Raw genomic sequence first — 23,788 nt, 5'->3', positions numbered from 1 at the left:
ACATGCCCTTGACCAGAATCGAACCTGGGACCTTTCAGTCCGCAGGCCAACACTCTACCCACTGAGCCAAACAGATTTCGGCCCCTCTGGCTTTTCTACCTGGAAGATCATCTTTCTGCACATCCCCACCAGGCCCTGGTGAGCTGGCCATTGCTGAACACAGGCTCCCTTCTCTTCCCCAAGCCCTGAGGCACAGCATTCGCCTGTTTCCGTGGTGTAAACACTCCCACCAGGATCCCTTCAGAGAGCAGCATGCCCATTCAGCATTTCCACCCTCTTCCCTCCTCCTCCTCCTGCTCTCTCTTGAAAACTGTGGGTTTGTCCTGGAGGGTTGGTGGTTCAGAGCCCGATAGTCGATTAGGGGGTGACGAGGTTTGTTTTTAAACATAATTTATAATTGTAAGTTTGTAGAATTGAACTTTTTAATAACGCCCGTGTTTAACAGCTGACTGGCAGAATGCCCGAACATCGAACAAGTCTGCGCCAACCCAGCCAGCACAACACGGCCCCCTGGGCAGCCTGTGGGCACAGGTGGCCCTGGGTTTCTGAAAGGGCTTCTGAAGCTGCCCTCCTGGCATGAGGACATCCACAGGAATCATTCTTGGTTCTGGTTCTTTCAGGGGACAGAGTCATGAAGAACCACAGGGATGTTGCAACAGGGAGGGGGCTGGGGGCGAGAGGGCAGTGGTGAGTCTTCATTCCCAACTCTGTCAACTCAACTTAACTGCCTTGTGCGTGGTGGTAAGCGATGGGTCGGGCGTGTCGGGCACCAGGGCATAACTTGAGGGCAAAAAACCCCTCAAAAAACCACACACACAAAAAACCACAAAACACACAAAAAAACGCGAACTGAGAGTCCTGTTCCCTGGCCAGCCCACGCCTTCTCCTGCCTCTGCTCAACGCCACTCCCTCCCCGCCAAGTGGCTCTCGGCTCAGGAGGCGGGACTGAGTTCTTCGATGGCCCCCGGAGGCTCCCAGCTGCAAGCTTTGGGAGGCTGGGAGGCGAGAGAGAGAAGGAGGGGCGCCGACTGGGCAGTCCAAGGAGAAGGGGGCCTTTAATAGGCTCGCCCAGCGCCCTGTTTGTGGCGCTGCGAGTGGCTGCAGCTGGGAGGAGAAGCGGCCCCGGCCGGCACCTCCCTCTGGGTCTGGGCTGCAAAGCTTCGCCTTGCACTTGACAGCGGGTTGCACTGAAGTTCGTCTGCGCGCTGTGCTAGGGAGGAGGGCACAGGTAGGAGGCGCGGGCTGCAGGGCGCCCGGTCCCCGCTCCCGGCTCGCCGCTCGGGGAGCTGTCGCCCTCTCTCTGCTCTCCTTCCCTGGAGCGGCGGGCAGCCCGGAGGGTCCCGGGCTGCAACCGAGATCGCGCCGGCGGGCGGCTGCTCCGGCTGCTCCTGCTCCGAGCGCTAGGCTGTGCGCTGCCCGGCGCCATGCTTCTGCTGGGCATCGTCGCCCTGGCTCTCGTCGGGGCGCCCGCGGACGGCGGCGCGGAGCCAGAGCGGGAGGTGGTGGTGCCCATCCTCCTGGACCCGGACCTCAATGGCCGCCAGTACTACCGGCGGGGCCCCGAGGACCCCCCTGGGGAGGAGCAGGGGCTCATTTTTCAGATCACGGCTTTCCGGGAGGACTTCTACCTCCACCTGACGCCGGATGCCCAGTTCCTGGCGCCCGCCTTCGCCACGGAGCATCTGGGAGGGGTCCCGCTCCGGGGGCGCCCCGCCGCCGACGCCCCAGACCTGCGCCGGTGCTTCTACTCCGGGGACGTGAACGCCGACCCCGATTCGTTCGCCGCCGTGAGCCTGTGCGGGGGGCTGCGTGGAGCCTTCGGGTACCGGGGCGCGGAGTATGTCATCCGCCCGCTGCCCAACGCCAGCGCGCCCGCCGCCGGGGCGCAGCGCCACCGCAACCGGCAGGGCGCACACCTGCTCCAGCGCCGCGGCGCCCCCGGCGGGCCTCCGGGGGACCCCACCTCTCGCTGCGGAGTGGCCTCAGGCTGGAACCCCGCCATCCTGCGGGCGCTGGACCCTTACAAGCCTCGGCGGGCCGGGTTAGCGGAGGGACGCGGCGGGCGCCGGTCCGGGCGCGCCAAGCGCTTCGTGTCCATCCCGCGCTACGTGGAGACCCTGGTGGTGGCGGACGAGTCCATGGTCAAGTTCCACGGTGAGGACCTGGAGCACTACCTGCTGACGCTGCTGGCCACGGCGGCGCGGCTCTACCGCCACCCCAGCATCCTCAACCCCATCAGCATCGTGGTGGTCAAGGTGCTGCTCCTCGGGGACCGCAACGCGGGGCCCAAGGTCACTGGCAACGCGGCCCTGACGCTGCGCAACTTCTGCGCCTGGCAGAAGAAGCTCAACAAAGTGAGCGACAAGCACCCTGAGTACTGGGACACCGCCATCCTATTCACCAGGCAGGTGAGTTCCGTCTGTCACCTCTCTCTGGACCCGCACAGCTTCATTCCCATCAGGCCCCTGCCCTTAGCTCTCTAGATATGCTTTGTGCGCGCAATATCCTCCCCACACCCCCAATTCAAATTTCATCAATCTCCGATTCTCACGTTGGATCGTCCAGGGAGAGCCCGCTCCTAGGCTCAGCGAACTCTGGCTCCAGTGCGCCTGGCTGCACGTGGGCGGTCGGAAGGTGTTGGCCTGGCGCGGCCAATCAGCGCCTCCTGGATTAGGTGCCAAGGGGCCGGAGCCCAGGAAGTTGCCGCCCAGGAGCCGGGAGCCACAGTTTGGCTTCCAGGCAGATAGGCATTGCAGAGGGCGGGTGGGGGAAAGTCCGCCCCTTTCCATGGGGGCAGCTAAGTTGCTTCAGACACCCAGGTCCCCTCCTTCTGCCGGTAGATCTGGCACCCCGATGATCCACATGGCCCGGTTCAGCACCTGGCTACCTCTCTCATGGGTGACATGTTCCGTGTGTCCTCTCTGCTCTGGGCCCGGAAAACCTGGATGTGGGATAGTTTGTAGGTTATAGGGACAGGGCGGATGGAAGTACTGGGACCATTCCCTCGGTCATGGCTGCTGCCTCCTTGTGCTGGGCCCATCTTCTGTTCGAGGGGCTTGCAGTACATTCAGAGCAAGCCATCTATGTGGGCACTGGTTTGGAGTTTGAAGTTTCACTGGGAGCTAAGTTGGGAAGATCTTTTTCCATGTTCCCATGTCCATGTCAGTGGATGGTGACCCTTGGCCCCAGGTGAGGTTGCTCCTGACCTCAAATCACCGAAACTACTTGCGACTGCCCGGACTGCAGTGCTCCGGCTTCTGCCCCAGGCCGTGTGGCCAATGTGAGCTCAGGGCAGGGCCTTGGAGACCTTAGCTACAGGGTTGGAAAGAGACTGACTGTTGGGACTAGAAAGCAGATCAGAAAAGCAGCTGTGCCCTTGCTGTGGGCCTGGGAAAGTGGAGGTTCGTAGATGTTAGAGTGATTGGGTCCTGGGAAGTGTCTGGATTCTTAAAATTTGATAGTTCCTGAAGCCTGGGAGGAAAAGGGGCACTCACATGACCCTCTTCCTCTGCTTTTGGGGGCTGCCACTTGAATCTGGGCCATACCACAGCGTTCTGGGAGGGCACAGTGGGCACAGAGCACATGGTCACCCGTGGGGCTCTGAGTATCTCCAGTTTCCAAATGGCCCCTCGAAGCCGGAGCCGGAGCCTTCTGCACTAACCCATTTGGCACAGCCCGTCCCTTCCCGCAGTTGAACTTCCTCCTTTCCCAGCCTCCTCCTCCCACCACCTGGTTTCTCTAGGGAGGTCTCTGGCCCGCGTCTGTTTCCTTGCGCTCATTCTTCCAATTGAGGTCTATGGAGCGGCCACTGCCCAGGCCTCACAAGCACCGCCTGAGTCATGGGGAAATGACAAAGGAGGTGGCTTTGACCTCTGCACACAGGCCAACTCAGCAGGCAGATTGCCGGGGGGAAGCAAGCACAGGCCGAGCGCAGGATAGCTTAATGGGCAAAGCAGCTGCCGCTCACCCGCTGCCTGGGATGCCCTGTGGAGGGAGGCCACTCGCCGGCTGTGAAGCACCAGACCTCCGCCTCTGCCGCCGGGGGGGCCAGGCAACTTTTGGAACCAGCCCTGGGAAGAGGGTTCCCGCCGGGACCCCGGGCCATGCAGTCCAAAGAAGGACCTCCCTTGTGACGAAGAAGCCATCAAGCAGCAGGCCAGCTTCTGTGTATCAGAGTGTAAGCTAGACCCTAGGGGCTATGTTGACAAGGCATTAATGGGTCCAAGATGCATGACTGCTTGGGTCAGAGATGGGGACGAGCAAGATGGGACTTTTGGAAGCTTTCTGTTGTCCAGAGGGCAAAGCCAGACAGTGGGGAGGCCGCGTGGGCAGGTCTGTCCTCCACGTATGTACTCTGTGAGTTAGGGTGAACGCTGCTCCCTCTCCGCCCGGCCAGCGCCGGCTGCAGAGCCCACTGCATTCCCGGAGCCTGAGGAGCTGCTCATTCCTGAGCTCCCCCGGGGAAGGTACAGTATGCGATGAGAACATGCGTGCACAGCTGCGCTTTCCAGATGTGGCCTCCGGGAACCGGGAGGCGTCGCCTGCTACCCTCCGACACGGCGGGAGGGACTCTTGTTTCACTTCGGGAGGGTCAGTAGTTATCTTTTATGTCGGATGCATGAGCTGCCCTGCTTAAGCCCCGTGTACAATGACCATGTAATTAATGCATTTCAAACTAAAATTGGAATGATATATATATTCTGTACATGTAGTTTGTTTGGATGAGAAGTTTTTAGAAATGCACTTATTTTGTAAGTCAGCTTTTGTTTAGAAGGGCTCCAGAGGGGAGGAACACTTTTAGAGTCACCTATTTCTTTCTTTCTTTCTTTCTTTCAAAAAATAAATAAATATTTTATTGATTTTTTTTTTTTTTTTACAGAGAGGAAGGGAGAGGGATAGAGAGCTAGAAACACCGATGAGAGAAACATCGACCACTGCCTCCTGCACACCCCCTACTGGGGATGTGCCCGCAACCAATGTATATGCCCTTGACTGGAATTGAACCTGGGACCTTTCAGTCTGCAGTCCGACGCTCTGTCCACTGAGCCAAACCGGTTTCAGCAAGTCACCTATTTGTTGATTCTCCCAGAGAAATCGGCAAACTGCCTAGTGACTCTCTAACTGATCACATACTCTCGTTGTGGTTTCCACAGAGAGAAAGCGGTTAGGAAGGGGCCAGGCTTGGTCCCTTGGAGCTCCAGGTGCCAGGGGGACCTGAAAGGAGAGCAGTAAGAGTGACAGGACCTGCAGCACTGGAGCCCCCATCCCCCACCATCCTTGGACCGCCCATCGAGCTGCTGTGTACGACAACAAGCCCGGGCGGGACTGTGGGGAGATGCTGTGGTCCTTGGCAGGCAGTGGGAGGGGCGTGGGGTGTTGACATCAAAACACTGGGAAAACGAGACCCAGGGAGTCTCCTGTGCACAAAGGGAGAAAGGAGTGGATCACACGACACATATTTTGACCATCTGAGGAGTTTGCTTAACGATTCAGAGAAAGTTCATGTTCCTGGAGGAAGCGTGCATCTCATTTTCTGAGGCGATCAGCTTGCAGCCTCATAACAGCAGGGTGAGGTCAGCACAGGATTGCAACCAGGGCTGTGCGGAAGCCCAGCCAGGCTTTCTGGGTGGACCCTGACTTCCGAGGAGGGGAGTTTCTGAGGCTTCCTGTTGCTCTGGCGGCTGGAGCCAGCTAGTCCGTGCGAGACCCTCTTCTCTCTCCAGGCCCAGAGCCTCTGCTGTTTGGGTAACTGTGATAGACTTGCTTCTGTTCATGTATTTGTACATTCTTCTAACACTCACCGAGCTACTGTTATTTCCAGGTACTATCCTGGGCCATGGAGTTAGAGATGCTAGTAAGATGTGTCCTCTGGCCCCCAGGAATTCACCACGAGTCAGGGAGCCCAACAAGGAACCCTCCCATCCACGGGCTGACGCACTATCCACTGAGCCAAACTGGCTAGGGCAACATATGTTTTAAATTGAATGCTGTTAGTTGCATAGCAGCCCTCTGGGTTATCATCAGATCAATTGTTGTGGTATTGAAGTGCTTGTATTCAAGTCAGCATGATTCTGCCGAATAATGGCTCCAAACTGGGGGAGTGGTGATGCTGGCAGTTCCAATCGCCAACAAGAAGCTGTAAAGTGCTTTCTTTCAGTGCAGAGATGAGTGCAAAATATCAAAATAAGATATTTTGGGAGAGAAAGAGACCACATTCACTTATCTTTTATTTCAGTACTAGAGGTCTGGTGCATGAAAATTCATGCACTGGAGAGGGGGGTCCCTCAGCCCAGCCTGCCTCCTCTCACAGTCTGGGAGCCCTCAGGGGCAGGAGGTTACCCAGCGATCAAGAGAAGGCGATGCCCCGTCACCTCTCTGCTGCTGCCACTGCCAGCAGCGTAAGCCTTGGCCAGCCCTGGTTACCGCCATCCGAGGCTTGCCTGCATCTCAGGCCAGCCCTGGGTAGCTGGGGAGCTGAGGGGACTGGGCACTGCCATCTTGTGGCTGTGGATGCTACCATCTTTGAGGGCATGGCAGCAATTAACATATTCCTTCCTTATTGGCTCTGGGCACTTCCATCTTTGAGGGCGGGCAATTAATTAGCATTTTCCCTCCTTATTGGCTGTGAGCGCCACCATCTTTGCCATGGCGTGAGGACCAATTAGCATATTCTTTCTTTATTAGATAGGATATTGTTGAAATTGTTCTATTTCATTGCTTATTTCTTACTGTGCCTAAGTGATAAATTAAACTCTATTATAGGGGTGTAGGAAGAAACAATGCATAGAGTTCAGCCCTAGTCATGGTTTCAGACATCCACTGGGGGTCTTGGAACATATCCCCCGTGGATGGGTGGCAAACTATATATGTTTGCTGTTGTTAAATGGTTACCTACCGGTCCTTTGCCAGAATCTACACCTGGGACAGGCCTGATCAAAAGTATTTTGTCCTGTGGCCCTTGCAAGTTTCCTTGACACCCATCTGATGACATTCCTGTTCTTGTGTGGGAACTGCGGCTCCAGCATGTGCCACTCCCCCTGATCTGTCAGCTCCTGGGAGGCAGGACCTCTCTACCTCTGCTGGGCCCCTGCACACACTGTCGTTTTGTGTGTGTTCACGGAAGGAAGGCACCGACACAGTGACAGGGCGGCACGTGGCCACAGGGCTTGGTATGTCACCTCCCTGCCTGGGGCTCGTTAATCCAACGTTGTCTTAGGCTGTCAGGCTGCAGGGCTGGGAGAGGGAGTTTAGGCTCCTCTGGCATTTCATCTGGGCTCTTTGCCATCAGGCTTTTCCCTGGAGAAAGGAGGGGCCCCGTGAGGAGCCAGCAGGCAGGGTACACAGCAGGGATGGGGTCAGTGTGTCAGTGCAGGTGTGGGGCACGGAGCCAAAGCTTGCTCAACCAGGGAGCTGGTGCAGACACTGCGCTAAGAGCGGTCTCCAAAGCTAATCCTGCTGCTACCTCCTCCCTGACCTCTTCCCATTTGGAGATCGGCTGCTCTGGGGTTGGGGGCTGGGGTGGACAGTCTTGCCCTCTTGAGGTTCCCCAGCATGCTCATTCTTGGGGTGCATGTGGACTGGAAGCAATGCATGTTTGTGGGAATTGCTCCGTTCTGAGGCTGCGCTGCCTGGATTTCAGTCCTCCTCTGTCCCTCCCTCCCAGCCCAACCCTGGGCTCACTGACCCTGGCCTGGTTACTAAGCTTCTCTGGGTCCCATTGTAAAACGGGGCCTCATAAGGGATCTCCCTCCTAAAGCTGATGTGAGGATGTGATGAGCTGCCACAGGTAAGACTCTGCAAGCAGTATTCCACACGTAGTAGTGACTCAAGAAACGTTAGCCACTGTCATTGCATTTGGACTGTGGCCCCTTGTGAACAGGTGATTTCTAGAGAAAGTTTGGTCTTCCTGTGGGCTGTGGATTCCTTTTCTTCCTCACTGAAGGAGTTCTTGGGGTTTTGATGGCCTCAGTCTCTTGCTATAATACCATCGTACACCATGAGGGCTTTAGAGTCCAGTGATGCCCAATCTGCATATAGAAGGTCAAGTTCTCCTCTTCACCAGGCAGCCTTACTCACATTGGCCTAGCAATGAATTGCTAGATTAAAAAAAATTTTTTTTTATTGATTTCAGAGAGTCAGGGAGAGATAGAAACATCAATGATGAGAGAGAAGCATTGATTGACTGCCTCCTGCATGCCCTCCACTGGGGGTCAGAGCCCCAACCTGGGCATGTGCCCTGACCGGGAATGGAACCAACAAGCAACCTTTCGGGACATGAGACAATGCTCAACCAACTGAGCCACACCGGCCAGGGCCAAGGTGTTGTTCTTCTTTATTTATTTTCAAATTGTGGCTCCAATCTTAAATGATTTTATAGAAAGGGACAGTTAGTCAAGAATAATCCAACAGGACTAAGTTCTTGGCTAAGATGGCTCTTGGGTCACCTGCAGCTCCGAGGAGCAATGATGGACGATTAGAAACGGTGAGGGAGGTATGGACTGGGCTGAGCAGCGAGCACATTCTCAAGGCAGGAAGAGCCAGAGCAGTTTTCATTTATGGAGAGGAGACCTTGCGCTAAAGAGGTTAACACAATCTGAGTGCATCTGAGTTCACTCCGGAGGGTGGAGGCCTTCAGTGCCACCCATGAGGCCCCATGGCCCCGCACACTGCCTGCAGGCGCTCTCGGCACTGTGGCCCAGCGAGTCGCCGGGGGAAGGGAGGACAGGCAGAGCCTCTGACCACAAACAGCTGCATCTTGCCACAGTGAAGGAACGGGCTACCCTAGGACAGTTGCTCTCCGCTACACCCTGACCCACAGGACATTTGCCAGCTCTCTCTTCGTTCCTCTTATTTGATCCAGGGAAACTGGGACTTCTTAATGGAAAGAACAGGTTGCTCCTGGCCAGGAACGGCCTGCAGCTGCTTGTCTCTGCTCCACAGAGAGTCCACCTTCCCTGAGAGGAAGGAGGCTGGAAGGAGGCCTCTGGCCGGGCCACTGAGCTCCAGGGCTGCCTAGACTCAGGCTGAGCTCCTCACCTGCTCTAGGCATTCCTGGGACAGAGGGGACAGGACTCTGAACTTGTACCTGGGTGACCTTCACTTTCTGTGAGTTTGTTTCACTCTACCCGCATGGGTCAGTAGGCGAGATGATCCTCCTTGTTTTCCATTCTGAAAGTAGACCAGACTCTGTCTCTTTACAGCCCCGAAGGCCAGATGGGGCTGAGAGTTTGGGATTGCAGAGGCAGCAGAGGTGCAGGGCCACGGTACGGTCTTGGTTCAGGGTGACAATGGGCCCTTCCCAAGCGTTGGAAGCTGAGGCCCTGAGGAGAGCAGGGACTTGTCCAATGTCACACATGTACTTGGGGACAGGACCAGGACCAGAATCTAGGCTCCGTAGTCCTGTATCCTCTCTCTCACATAGGTTAACAGGGGGCATTCGTGGTGCCCAGGGCCACGTAACATGCTTGTCCTACAGATTCTGACCATCAGGCTAGACTTTTCCGGGGCCACTGCCTTAGGGGAGCCTGTACTCTAGCGTTCAGGGACATATGGGTCCCATTGCCCAACCTCCTTCGTTGTGCCCCTGCATAAACCTTCATTCCACCTTCCTCATTGCGAGACTTTAGCTGCATGACCAGTGGGTCCACAGGACTCACTGCTGTTCCCCAGCAGCCACGTTCCCTAAACTGCTGGTCACGTGCACTTCCCCTCCCAAGCTTTGGCAGCGGTTGTCTTTAGGTTTTAGAATCCCTGGGAAGGAGATCTTTCTGAACCTTGGAGAGGGAAGGGTAGTTGGAAAGGAAGGAAGTTTGAAGTTCACCCCCGGGGCTCCCAGAAGTGGAGGGAGGGCCACACGCCAGCACAGGACAGCAGCTCGAGGGTATCCAGGCGTTTTGCCTGTCCTTGACCGTGGGCTCAGTTTGGTCACCCTGGCAGTTCTCTGGCCGGATAACCTCGCTCACGAGGAGGTGTGACTATCACCTGACCATGGAAGCCAAGTTCCACTGCTCAGGTGGTAAACTTCTGAAGGCTTTGGATTAAATTTTGCTAACCATGACCCCCTTTCCTCCTATGCCCCCTAACCTCACTAATTGGGTTGCCCTCCCTTCCCCCATGTCAGCACATACTTGCACATGCACATGCGCACACAGCCCTTAAGAGAAGGAAGCCAACAGCTGTGTGTGTATGTGTGTGTGTGTGTGTGTGTGTGTGTGTGTGTGTGTGTGTGTTTCTGTAAACACCTGAGCTTCCAGAGGAGAACATGCACAGCTCTTTCTCTGGAAGGTTCGCTAAGGAGGCATCAGGCAGTTGACTGTGAAGTGTGAAGTCTGGAAATAGTGCTGACTGTTACCGACCTCAAGGGCATATTTTTGCCTGAGACATGAACCTCTCCAAGTCTCAGCTTCCTGTCTGCAGAAGGTGACAATAGTCATTATTCTAGTGGGATGTGGTGACGATTCAGCAGGGTCACATGTGAGAAGTGCACACACAGTGTCAACATTTGATAAATCATCACCATGATGAACTATGATCATGACGCTCAGTTTCCGCCTTTGACAAATAGGCACATAATATACCTGCCTCCTAAGGCTGTTGTGGGGATGTAATAGTTTCACGTCTGCTGCAACGTGCCCTCCACAAGAAAGGCAGAGATGGAGAGAGGAGAGAGCCAGCATCATTGGTCAGCAGTGTCTTCTTAAGAGGAGCAGAATGGCCCAGGGAGTGTGGGTTAGTGGTTGAGAGTCAACCTATGAACCAGGAGGTCATAGTTTGATTCCTGGTCAGGGCACATGACTGGGTTGTCTCAATCCCCAGTAGGGGCGTGCAGGAGCAGCCGATCAATGATTCTCTTTCATCATTAATGTTTCTATCACTCCCTGTTTCTCTGAAATAAATTAAAAAGTATATTAAAAAAAAAAGAGGAGCACAATGTATGCAAGTGTCTTATTCTAGCTCCAGGTCTTGGGCTTTGCAGTATTTAGATGCATCACTGGCTCATACTGTTTAATAGATTCTTTGAGGTAGCCACCAAGGGCCTCCATATCCCCAGAAGTGCCTCCTGTCAGGGGTATTGCTAGAAGCCCTACTTCTGGTAGCAAGTTACCTTTCAGTACAGAAAGAGGGACCTTCCTGCTTAGGTCACAATCCACTTAAGTTGTTTTCCTTCCTAGAAGCCACTAGGCCCACTGTCCCCCTGAGCTTCCATAGCCAATGAGCTGGTCTGGACAGAAGCTTGGGCCTGCCTCGCTCTGCCTCCTCCCAACCCAAGGAGGCTGGATGGCAGGCATGGGTGGGCCCTTAGCCAGTGACCCTTTGGCTGAGAGTCTGAGCTTAATTCATGGTTGTCCAAAAGCAGCCACTCAGCCAAGACCAAGGCTGCACAGAGCTGACTGAATGGACACTATGCTTGCCTTCCACCCCCGCCTGCCTCTGTTAGACACAAGCAGAGACTCGCCCAGCTGTGGAAGTCACCATATTCTGGTTTGGAAGGCCAGCTCTATATAAAGCAGTGGCCCTGGAGTTTAATTCGGTTCCTCCTCATTTCCTCCTACAGGACATCCCAGCATAGGACTTGTGAGCTGTCTTCTGGAGGCCTCCTCCCTCAGCCTGGGTCAATCCCATGAATAGCCAGCCCCACAGCCCCCTGGGAAAGGGCCTGGCTGAAAAGGTGCTGCACCCGGTTAGGCTTGGAATGGGAGTGAGCCGGAATGCTCTTTCTCCCCTTGGGTCTGTCTGTTACTGTCTCTAACCTCTGGCTGGCTTCTGCTTCCCTTGCCTGGCAGGACCTGTGTGGAGCCACCACCTGTGACACACTGGGCATGGCTGACGTGGGCACCATGTGCGACCCCAAGAGAAGCTGTTCTGTGATCGAGGATGATGGGCTCCCGTCAGCCTTCACCACTGCCCACGAGCTGGGTGAGGCTGGAGAGGGCTTTCGGGTGGGGTGGGAGAGCTCCCCTTGGGGGATCTCTCTGGGCTCCCTGGGTGTTGGCAGGGGAGACACATGGGCATGTCTGTGTTTTCTCATGGCCCAAAGCCTTAGGGATCCTCTCTCAGGATCTTCCCTAGCAATGACTTTGTTCGATTTCCTCTGCTTGCCCCAGCTCAGTTGGCCAGTGATATTGTCCAAGAATGTCAGCCATCAGCGTTGTCTCATCAACCAGGCACTAAGGGGAGAGTGTGTTCCGTACACTGCTGCCCTCCCTGAGCCCACAGCCTCCTGGATGGGACAGAGGACACAGGAACATGATGTTGGGGACATGTGCTAAGCAATCCATCAATACATAGAAATGACCAGCCTGATGGACCCGGCTCTCTAGCTTCCCCAACTGGTCCTCCTCCCCACTCCCTCTCCCCATTGCCTCCTCACTGCACAGCCACTGAGCCCTCCTGCCTCACCCCACAGGCCACGTGTTCAACATGCCCCATGACAACGTGAAAGTGTGCGAGGAGGTGTTCGGGAAGCTCCGGGCCAACCACATGATGTCCCCAACGCTCATCCAGATAGATCGCGCCAACCCCTGGTCAGCCTGCAGCGCTGCCATCATTACCGACTTCCTGGACAGTGGGCACGGTAAGCTGGGGCGACCGAGGAGGAGTGTCAGTTTATCACTGTTGGCGGTGCCCGCCACTTCTTTGTACCTGTCTTCTGTTACCCAGAGGTGTACATGACCCCGAAAAGGTGGGCTCTGAGGAGGGTCTGCCATTCCATTGCCTCTTGCTTCATTCTCTCCCCACAATTCAGATACTGGTGAGCCAAGCCTCACCTTTCCCAGCGCATCCCTCATGCATGACCTTGGCTCTCTGCAGGAGACTGCCTCCTGGACCAGCCCAGCAAGCCTGTGGCCCTGCCTGAGGACCTGCCGGGGGCCAGGTACACCCTGAGCCAGCAGTGCGAGCTGGCCTTCGGCGTGGGCTCCAAGCCCTGTCCCTATATGCAGTACTGCACCAAACTGTGGTGCACCGGCAAGGCCAAGGGGCAGATGGTGTGCCAGACCCGCCACTTCCCCTGGGCAGATGGCACCAGCTGCGGCGAGGGCAAGTTCTGCCTCAAGGGGACCTGTGTGGAGAGACACAACCTCAATAAATACAGGGTGAGTGTGCCGGAGGGGAGTAGACCCTTGGGGACCTCGACAGGGAACTTGTCTCATCCCAGCTTTGCTATGTGACCATCACTGTGTCGCCTTGCTGTGCTGTGCTTCGGTTTCCCTGTCTGTGGTTCTATTGCCCTTCTTGACTCTTAAGACTGGAAAGAAAAGATGTGGTAGGACTTAGGCAGGTGGGCAAAGCCCTTTACCCAGAGTGAGGAGCCCAAAGCTGAACACTTGATATTTGGGTTGCTCCTTCTTTGGTTCCTTCCTTCCTTTCTTCCCTCATCAGCTCTTTGAATGTGTTCCATGTTCAGGGAGCTGTGGGCCAGAGGTGAGCAAGGCTCCAAGCTGCAAGGAAGCCGACCCCTGGGCAAACCTCCATATTTGCTGCATCCTGAGCCAAGCATCAGTTTCTGTTGTGGTCGTTAGTTTTTGAAGCCGAACCACAATGGGAAAAACGTTATTTTTCCTGATAAGCAGGATTAGCAATCAAACCAGAACTCTTTCAAAACCCCAAATATTCTCTGAATATAATAAATACTTTCTCCAGGTGCTGGGTAGGGATGGTGAGGGGATTTGTACATTCCCAGGCAGGAATAAAAAGTCCCTCTGCTCCCTCAATCCTTGCCTCCCCACCCCAGTCCAGCCGCAGGTGGGCTTGGCTTGGGTTGTGTGTTCACCGAAGCAATATAACGAAAAAAGCACTCACCAAGCACGTTAGCAATTGCCCTGAGATGGGTGTGGTATGGAATTATGTAAAATCTTTGTCTGTGTCCTGGGAACATATACTTAATTAAACTTTAGTCACTTATTAGGCAACAACCCCTTGTGTTCAGGGGACTGTGTAAGACACAGTGGTGGCCAGGAAAACAAATAAAAGTGGGCCATGTCTCAGAGGGCTCACAGGCTGGTGGGGAAGCTGGAAACGGAACTGTAACACAAGCCACAGGGAGGCGTGAGTTACGTGTTAAGGCACAAGCATGAGAGTGTGTCATGGGAGGTCAGGATGAGAGTTGGATGATCATTAGAGGGGACTGAAAAAACTTGGACGAGGGGCTCTGATTGGAAGAGAGCCTTGAGGGGTGAGTAGGGCGAGATGAAGCAGTGAAGTCAGGAAGGCGGGGCCAGCTGGAGCTTTGGGTGGATGAGGGCTCTATCCGAATCAGCTGCCTCCTGGTTTGGGGCTGGATCGAAGCATTTAGACTGGAAGGTCCTGGCCAGCTCCTGCTCCTGAGAATGAGATGAGTCAGGACAATAAGGAAGATAATAACTTGTGCCCTAACTGGTTTGGCTCAGTGGATAGAGAGTTAGCCTGTGGACTGAAAGGTCCCAGGTTCTATTCCGGTCAAGGGCATGTACCTTGGTTGTGGGCACATCCCCAGTAGGAGGCAGCTGATCGATTTTTCTAACTCTATCCCTCTCCCTTCCTCTCTGTAAAAAAAAAAAAAAAAAAAAAATCAATAAAATATATTAAAAAAAGATAATAACTTCTTAAGGATATTAGATATAGGAAATGTGTTCTTAGAAGCACCATCTTTCCCCATGCTTTCTGTAATTCTCAGCCCATCAGCAGCAAAACCTACTACATCCTCAACCTCTTTTCTCATCAGTCTCTTCACCTGTTTCAACTGCAGCCTAGCCCTTCGCCGGGGACAGTCACCCTTCTTCTCCCAAGACCTCCAGGGCTCAGTCCCCAGCCCTCCTCCCTCTTCCCGCTAACTTCTTAGGTGATTCAGCTCAACCGCTGGCTGGAAACACTATATTTCTGTGTCAAAGACTCCCAAATTGGTACCTCCAGCATAGACCTGCCTCCTGAACTACACACCTCAAGAATGCCCCACCCAATCTCGATATCTCCACGTAGGGAACCGATACACAGTGTAGACATAACATCTGGGAAACCACGTTCCCAATCAGTTCCCCTACTCCTGCCTTGGGAACTCCATCTTTTCGTTGCTCACACCAACACCATTTTTCTCTCACTTCACATCCAATACCTCAGCAGTTCCTGTGGATTCTATTTCCAAAATAGATGCACCACCTCACTTGCTGTAACCTTGGTCCAGGCCTCCATCACGTCTTCTTTGGGTTATTGTGGTTGTTCCCTGACAGACTTTCTCACAGACTGTTTCCACCAGAGCAGCCAGAGGGAGTCTTCACTGTGAGCCAGGTCATGCCCCTCCTGGGCTTTACGCGTCTCTTAGGACCAATGAGCCCAGACTCTCTTCCTCCCCTGCTTCTCTCGCTCTCTGACCCTGGAGCACTCTGGGTACCTGCCTCCTCCAGGTCTTCGTATTTGCTCCCTCTGCATGGAGTGCCCTTTCCCTGATCCCTGCACAGCTCATTCCTGTACTTCCCTTCAGGCCTCTGCAAAAATGTTGCCCCAGTAGTGAGGCCTCTGAGACCCCTTATACTACAGAGCACCCCAACTCTCCGAGCCCCTTTGCATCTCTCTTTCTCCCACCTGCTTTTAACCCCACCTGACACTATGCACAGGCTTTTTATTATTTTTTATTTTTATTTTTACTGATTTCAGAGAGGAAGGGAGAAGGAGAGAGATAGAAACATCAATGATGAGGGAGAATCATTGATGGGCTGCCTCCTGCACAACCCACACTGGGGATCGAGCCTGCAACTCTGGCATGTGCCCTGACCAGGAATTGAACCGTGACCCTCTGGTTTCTAGATTGACACTCAATCACTGAGCTATGCCAGCCAGGCAGCACAGGCTTATTTTATTGTTCACCTTGCTCTGCTTGGAAGCAGTCGCTTTGAGGGCAAGGATTGGTTGCACATGGAGTTAGACAGGTAGTAGGAACTCAATGGAGATTTGGTGAATGAACAAATATTGGCACATGGTGAATGTTTCCTGTAGAAACCAGTAGGAAGAAGTGGTGCCAGGTGAAAAATCATAGCATCATCTCTGCAGTCATGGGACCAATGCTAAATAACTGCAGGAAAACTAGAGACGGTCCTATCCTGTTTGGCTCAGTGGATAGAGCATTGGCCTGCAGTCGCAAGGGTTCCAGGTTCAATTCCAGTCAAGGGCACATGCCCAGGTTGTGGGCTTGATCCCCAATAAGGGGCTTGCTGGAGGCAGCTGATCAATCATTCTCTCTCATCATTGATATTTCTATCTTTCCCTTTCTGAAATCAATTAATATATATATATATATATATATATATATATATATATATATATATATATATATACTAAAGACAGCAAGGCCTAGCCACGGGCTCTTTCACTCTTGAGAGGCCGTGGCTGATTGGGCGCGGCTTCCCTGGCGCAATGGGGATGAGAACCGCATTGCCAGCACAGAGCGAAGAGGAGGGAGAAAGAGCAGACACAGAGGACTGTCTTAGAAATAAAAGGATGGAATGAGGTGGGGCTCCTGCTCGAGGAGAAAGTGTTTTTTACAGGATAGAACCGCCACATGGACACAGCGAAGCCAGAACTCTCTGACAGAAGGATAGATCGGGCAGATAGGCTGAATCTATGAATATAACTTCAAGTTCTTCTATTGCATGCGGCCAGCTCCCTCTGAGCTCCGTGTGGATTAGCGGTTTTGGATGATGTGTGACAGTGTTTTAATCCCAGGCTTATTTTTTCGGGGCTGACTCCTTTATTGCCCAACTGATGTGCGCTCGGGGGATACAAATTCACTTTACTGTCATCATAAGGAAAACATCCCCAAGGCTATAAATTTCCTATCCCCTCTCCACCCTCTTAGAAAATAAGACAACACTGCATAATTCAGCCCAAAGCCAAGTGGAGTTGTGAGATTGCCTCATAGTCTCTTAAGCGTATCTTCTCTTCACACAAGCGTCAGAGCTGCTGATAGTGAAACTTCTTCCAATTCAGCCCCCAAGTGGGGTGAAGATCAGCCTGGTTTTGGGAAAAGTCTGCATTAGTAAACATGTAGAGATAAAAGTATCCAGAGAGCTGTGGTTGACTGGCTACAGCTGGGGGCTGGCCATGCCATAGATTTAGAGACTTATAAATACGCTAACAAAAGGTAAGGGGACGCTTTGAACTCCTGCACGATGGCAAGCACAATGCCAGGAATATTCATACACATTGCATCATGTAAATCTTCTGTGTGACCACGCACCTGTGTATTACGGCCCTGTTTTTGCGGAAGAAGGACCTGAGACTTGGAAATTTTCCCGACTTACTCTTAAAAAAAAAATAAAAATTATATATATATATATATATATATATATATATATATATATATATATATTATTGATTTTTTACAGAGAGGAAGAGAGAGGGATAGAGAGAAACATCGATGCGAGAGAATCATCAATCAGCTGCCTCCTGCACACCCCACACTGGGGATGTGCCTGCAACCAAGGTACATGACCTTGACCGGAATCGAACCCAGGACCTTTCAGTTCAATCCACTGAGCCAAACCTGCTTCGGCCCGACTTGCTCTTGACCACCACTGGGGTGAGGAGCAGAGGAGGCGGTAGAATTGGGCTTCATTCGGAGGAAGGGGACCAGGGAGGCTGTGCCTGTGTTGCTCTCTTGCTGGCTCAGGGTGTGGGTGTGGCACCCCGACCCCTGCAGGGGTGTAACAGACTCTTCCCCACAGGTGGATGGCTTCTGGGCCAAATGGGAGCCCTACGGCCCCTGCTCTCGCACCTGCGGCGGGGGAGTGCAGCTGGCCCGGAGGCAGTGCAGCAACCCCACCCCGGCCAACGGGGGCAAGTACTGCGAGGGGGTGAGGGTGAAGTACCGATCCTGCAACCTGGAGCCCTGCCCCAGCTCAGGTGAGGAGGGAGGGCAACTGTGGTCTGGGCCTGGGCCTGGGGGAGGCAGGCCCGGCTGGAGGTCACAGCTCCCACTCTGGGTCATTCATGGCCACAGAGTTAGCACAGTGAAGATTGCCTGCCTTAGGCCAGAGCCTGGGAATGCACAGGTGCGCATTCCTTTTGGGATAACTTCTCTGTCTGCTCCCTTGGCTGGATGCTTAGACGGGAGGCTGCATGGCCCCAGGGAATGAGACATAAGCAGGAATTCATTATCCCGGGAAGCATGGCCTTGGGTGAGAAGAAAATGACATCTTTATTTTTATTAACCTTTTACATTTAACATGTAGAACTTCCTTCTATTAGAAATTTAGTTTTTTTTTCTTTTCACTAACCTTTCTACCCAAAATGTAGTGGTAGCAGTACCTATGACTTTGTCACCGTTAGAAATCATGGCTATTTCACATTACATTTTAGTTGCCATGGATTTCTCTCTCTCTCCCTCTCTTTTTAAAAATATATTTTTATTGATTTTTTATAGAGAGGAAGAGAGAGGGATAGAGAGATAGAAATATTGATAAGAGAGAAACATTGATCAGTTGCCTCTTGCACACTCCCTACTGGGGATGTGCCCGCAACCAAGGTACATGCCCTTGACTGGAATCGAACCCGGAACTGTTCAGTCCGCAGGCTGACGCCAAACCAGTTTCGGCGGATTTCTCAAAATGCCATTTGTGCTTGTCACTACTTCAACATTACTGGGGCTATAGACTCATTATGGAGTCTTGTTATTTATTGTGTAATAACAAAGAAGCACACATATCGCGATATGTTTCCAAATACGTTGGTCATTGTATGTTGATGGAATTAGTATTCCATGTAATTTATTTTATACATTTCATGACATTCTGAAAGTGGTTTCAGGAGCCTGCTGAAGGGCTGGTTCTGTAGCACAGAGGGTTAGCGTGCCTGATACAACGGCTTTAAGGCCAGAGTCCTGGGGAAGGTGCCTTGTCACCATGTCCTGCATCCTTGGGCCCAGCTTGCTTTAGTCCTCTGAGATGGGGTGGCTTCAGGGCTGGGGGTCACTCAGCTGAGGGTGGGGAAAAGCCCTAGGAGGGCTCTCTCCTTTGCTCCCACCTCGGCCCCCTACCTTTAGCTTTCTGCACCTGCTTGCTCCCTCCCCAGCCTCTGGCAAGAGCTTCCGGGAGGAACAGTGCGAGGCCTTCAACGGCTACAACCATAGCACCAACCGGCTCACCCTCACCGTGTCGTGGGTGCCCAAGTACTCCGGGGTGTCCCCCCAGGACAAGTGCAAGCTCATCTGCCGAGCCAACGGCACCGGCTACTTCTACGTGCTGGCCCCCAAGGTGAGCGACCTGGAGGCCACGAGGTCAGGGAAGGTTCCAGGCCTTCGAGGAAGCCTCCAGGTGACCTGTCCCTCTCTCCATTCCTCCCCCTCCCGGGGGTGCTGCAGGTAGTTGATGGGACACTGTGTACCCCTGACTCGACCTCGGTCTGCGTCCAGGGCAAGTGCATCAAGGCAGGCTGCGACGGGAACCTGGGCTCCAAGAAGAAGTTCGACAAATGCGGGGTGTGCGGGGGAGACAATAAGAGCTGCAAGAAGGTGACGGGACTCTTCACCAAGCCCATGTGAGTTCCCGGCCCTGGGGGGCGTGGCCAGGGAGCAGGGGAGAGGAGGGGTGAGTGGCATAGCGTCCAGGCATTGGAAGCTTGAGTTTGATTGGGGGGAAATGTCAGATCCTGGCCAGTATCCTTGCTGGGGAGACCACTCACAATCTTCTATGAATATGACATTCATTCATTCAGTAAGCAAAGATGGCTGCAAAGATGGCTGCTCAAGGAGGAGCCCACTCAGCAGATGGTGCTCAGGGGTATGGTAGAGAGTTGTTAGGGTCTGTCTAGAGTCCTTGTTGTTGTTTTATAGAAGTTGATATATATATATATATATATATATAAATTTTAAATATATTATATACATTATTATTTTATATTTTATTGATTATTCACAGAGAGGAAGGGAGAGGGATAGGGAGTTAGAAACATTGATGAGAGAGAAACATAGACCAGCTGCCTCCTGCATACCCCTACCAGGGATATGCCCACAACCAAGGTACATGCCCTTGACCGGAATTGAACCTGGGACCTTTCAGTCTGCAGACCGATGTTCTATCCACTGAGCCAAACTGGTTTCAGCAATGTGTGTGTGTGTGTGTGTATGTGTATATATATATATATATATATATATATATATATATATATATATAATTGATTTTAGAGAGAAAGGAGAAGAAGAGAGAGATTGAACACCAATGATGAGAGAGAATCATTGATCGGCTGCCTCCAGCACGCCCCACACTGGGGATTGAGCCTGCAACCTGGGCATGTGCCCTGACCGGGAATTGAACCGTGACCTCCTGGTTCATGTGTCGATGCTCAACCACTGAGTCACACCGGCTGGGGCCACCCCAGGTTTTGTGAAAGGGGGATCTTTATGACGTTAGTGGGATCCAGGCCTTCCCACCCAGGCATCTGTCTAACGCGCACCCCCTCCCTCCACAGGCACGGCTACAATTTCGTGGTGGCCATCCCTGCAGGCGCCTCCAGCATTGACATCCGCCAGCGCGGCTACAAGGGGCTGATTGGCGACGAGAACTACCTGGCCCTGAAGAACAGCCAAGGCAAGTACCTGCTCAACGGGCACTTTGTGGTGTCGCCCATAGAGCGGGACCTGGTGGTGAAGGGCAGCGTGCTGCGCTACAGCGGCACGGGCATGGCCGTGGAGAGCCTGCAGGCCTCCCGGCCCATCCTGGAGCCCCTGACCGTGGAGGTGCTCTCCGTGGGCAAGATGACGCCGCCGCGGGTCCGCTATTCCTTCTACCTGCCCAAGGAGCCCCGGGAGGACAGGTCCTCCCACTCCAAGGACCCGCGGGGTCCCCCCGTGCTCCACAACAGTGTCCTCAGCCTCTCCAATCAAGTGGAGCAGCCGGATGACAGGCCCGCTGCGCGCTGGGTGGCCGGCAGCTGGGGGCCGTGCTCCGTGACCTGCGGTGGGGGTCTGCAGAGGCGGGTGGTGGTCTGCCGGGGAGCCCCCGGGCAGCGCCCAGCATCTGCCTGCAATGCCAACCATCGGCCGGCGGAAACGCGAGCCTGTGGGGACCCCTGCCCGACCTGGGAGCTCGGGGCCTGGTCACCTTGCTCCAAGAGCTGCGGCCGCGGCTTCAAGAGGCGTCCGCTCAAGTGTGTGGGCCACGGAGGGCGGCTGCTGGCCCGGGACCAGTGCAACCTGCGTCGGAAGCCCCAGGAGCTGGACTTCTGCATCCTGAGGCCGTGCTGAGTGGGACCGACGGTGCTTCCGGGGTTCTGGCCAGCGGGGAGCTGTGGGCCGGGTGTAGTGGCCCGGGGCCCATGCCACGATGTCACCACATCCAGGGACAAGGATCATGGGTGGGAGCGAGCGGTGTCCTCCCATCCCCGGAACTCGGGCGGGGAGCTGAGTAACTAACACACAGTCTACCTCACACCTGGCTCCTCCAGGGCCCAGTCTCGGGAGAGGCTGAGAGGTGCGGGTACTGGGCAAGAAGGTGCTGGGGCCCAGTTCCCAAGAGACCTGGAGGGTGGCCGCTCCCAGGCAGACTTCAGGGACCTGGGCCCCCGATGGGGAGGCCACAGGCTGCCGGAAGGGCCATGGCCCAGCAGCTGGCACCCTCAGGTGGCCTCAGGGGCTCTGAGCCGCCTCTGAACAAGGTGCTTTCAGCCTACTTTCCTTTTCTGACCGACAGACTGAACCATGCGCATGGGCTGGGGGTGAGCAGGCATGGAGGGAGAGGGAGGTGCCACGTGCCTGCAGCCCGGGCCACTCTTCTTGAGAAGAGCTGGATGTATGGGGGAGTCCTGAGGTTCCTCATCTTCCTTCTACTCTGGGCCCCCCTTTAAAGAGACACCTCTTCTCTTGTGTCATCCAGGCCTCCAGAGGGAGGGCTGTCACACCAGTGTCCTCCGAGGCCCTGCGGGAAGGGATAGGAAGTCGATAGGGAGCTGTTGTCTTCATGAGGGATCCGACCATTTTGAAAAATGCTGGCACGGATAAGGGGAGATGGATTCTGTTGCTGAAGCAGGGGGTCTGGTGAGGGATCTCGAGGGCTCTGTGGTCCCTGCAGCTGGGCTGAGCCTGGGGGAACGTCACTCTAGGGTGGGAGGAGGAGGAGGCCCGGGTTCTGATGGCTTCCTCCTCCAGGGAGGCAGGTGTCAATCAGGCTGATGCCTTCAGCTCTGCGTCACCTTCCCAGGGGCGAGGGTCCCGGGCCTACTGAGAGGGCATGGGTGTGCCCAGGAGGGCCGGTGCTGAAACTCCACGTGCCTGCAGGTTGGTCCTCATCCGGACAGCTCCGTGCAGTCTGGCTTGGGCATGTCACGTGGCGTCCTAGGCTGTGGTGTCTGCCGTTGGAAAATGGGATTCACTCGTTGCTACCTCAGGCTGTTCTCTCTGGGAACCCACCGTTGGCCCTCCCCCAGGGCAGTGGTGTCCTGGTGCTTCCAGAAGACCTGGCCACATCCTCTGTGGACTGAGCTGTCCAGGCACAACGATGAGTTTCGGGTGTATGGCTCCCTCCTGTCCACAGCCTGGCCACGTACTGCGGCTCCCAACACACAGACAAGTGCCCTCTCCCTTCAGGTGCCCTGGCTCAGGAGACACCGAGAATCCGTCACCTGACCCGGGGGCCTTGAGAACCGCCAATGGGAGCAACTGGCGAGCTGTCTTCTTTGGAGACATGCTAGGGGAGTGGAAACCAGGGCGTTTTGGGAAGATGTCTTGGGGTTGGATACTTTGGCCAAGCAGGGTGTCTTTATGAGGATGCACATGGAAGGTTCTGCTTCTGAGCGTAGGTATGAGTCCTGGACTTCAGCGAGGTGACATCAGGGCACGTGCCTTCCTTCGGTTTCCCCTCTTAGTCAGAACCCGCAAATGAGCCAGGCAGCCAGGCGGGCCTCTGGGGTGATGTCCTCATCCTAGTCTAACGCTGGCTGAGCTGGGCGCAGAGCCCCTGGAGCAGGGGTGTGCTGGGCTTGGAGGCAGGGCTGCAGTCTCCCTAGGAGACTAAGGGAGGAGGATTCCTGGCCCCGCAGGAGCGAGCACTGGAGGCTGCAGGGCTAAGAGGAGCCAGGATGCTAGGCTGGACACTGACCTGACCACCACCAACAGCACCGCGCCCTGTGCCTGGTGGACCTGTCCTTGGCGAGGAGAGAGGGCCGTGGGGGTCATGAGGGATGGACAAAGGAAGGGGTAGGTTTGATGTGGGGGAAGGGAGCTGTCATCAGTGGGGTACTTGGCCCTTCACAGAGCAGCTTTCTGAGTCATGCCAAGGAGGGACAAGCAGTCTTGTTCCTGACACAGGCTGGGTCTCGCTGTCCTTGTCTGCCGTGATGTTTTTCTTTCCCTTTTTTTCCTTTTCTTTTCTTTTCAAAAGAAGTATGACCAAGACAACTTGGGCGGTTGGTCCTGATCTTTGACCATTTCATGAATCCAACCATGCTCTCCAAGGCCGAGCACAGATGAGCGTCAAGGCACAGGCATCTAGGGATGGAATAAAACTCCAAGGTGGTGTCTCATGTCCAGTAGGAGGAGAGGAACATTCTGGGTGCTCCAGCAACTTCTTTGGTGGGGTGTGGCCCAGGAGGGACCTGGGCTCAGGAGCCCTCCGCCCCCTCTGCCCACCGTGTGCACTGATTGGAGGAGTTTGAGCGCATGGCCTTGCCCCACTGGGGGGTGGGGAGGGGCAGGTGCAGAGACGTGCGTGTTTCCGGCCTGGAGGGCACCATCGTCATGGAGCCCCCTCTGTGTCTGGTTCCTTTGCATCCCGTGTTCCGCAGGGGATGGGAGACCCGGGTACCGCCGGGCTGTGTATACTGTGTATAC

The 23,788-nt window shown here is 54.6% G+C and overlaps 1 protein-coding gene across 1 annotated transcript; it reads left to right on the top strand.

Moving 5' to 3' along the window:
- The first annotated feature begins 915 nt into the window (after positions 1-915).
- On the top strand, positions 916-23,327 carry ADAMTS15 (ADAM metallopeptidase with thrombospondin type 1 motif 15). The gene is made up of 8 exons (XM_036449389.2): positions 916-2,408; positions 11,784-11,916; positions 12,407-12,574; positions 12,811-13,094; positions 17,694-17,871; positions 19,039-19,220; positions 19,328-19,503; positions 20,434-23,327. Exons 1-8 carry the CDS (start codon positions 1,425-1,427, stop codon positions 21,206-21,208), a joined length of 2,880 nt encoding a protein of 959 aa, XP_036305282.1. The 5' UTR covers positions 916-1,424; the 3' UTR covers positions 21,209-23,327.
- Positions 23,328-23,788: the final 461 nt, after the last annotated feature.

The sequence above is a fragment of the Pipistrellus kuhlii genome, unplaced genomic scaffold (assembly GCF_014108245.1).
Source record: "Pipistrellus kuhlii isolate mPipKuh1 unplaced genomic scaffold, mPipKuh1.p scaffold_m20_p_20, whole genome shotgun sequence".
In the NCBI taxonomy this organism is placed as follows: Eukaryota; Metazoa; Chordata; class Mammalia; order Chiroptera; family Vespertilionidae; genus Pipistrellus; species Pipistrellus kuhlii.
This window is presented reverse-complemented; position numbering and strand designations above follow the sequence as displayed.

Bases quoted from the DNA above. Each gene is read 5' to 3' on its own strand.
- ADAMTS15 (XM_036449389.2), top strand. From the start codon at position 1,425: ATGCTTCTGCTGGGCATCGTCGCCCTGGCTCTCGTCGGGGCGCCCGCG. The intron at 2,409-11,783 runs GTGAGTTCCGTC...CTTGCCTGGCAG, and splicing joins CCATCCTATTCACCAGGCAG to GACCTGTGTGGAGCCACCAC. The intron at 11,917-12,406 runs GTGAGGCTGGAG...CTCACCCCACAG, and splicing joins CACCACTGCCCACGAGCTGG to GCCACGTGTTCAACATGCCC.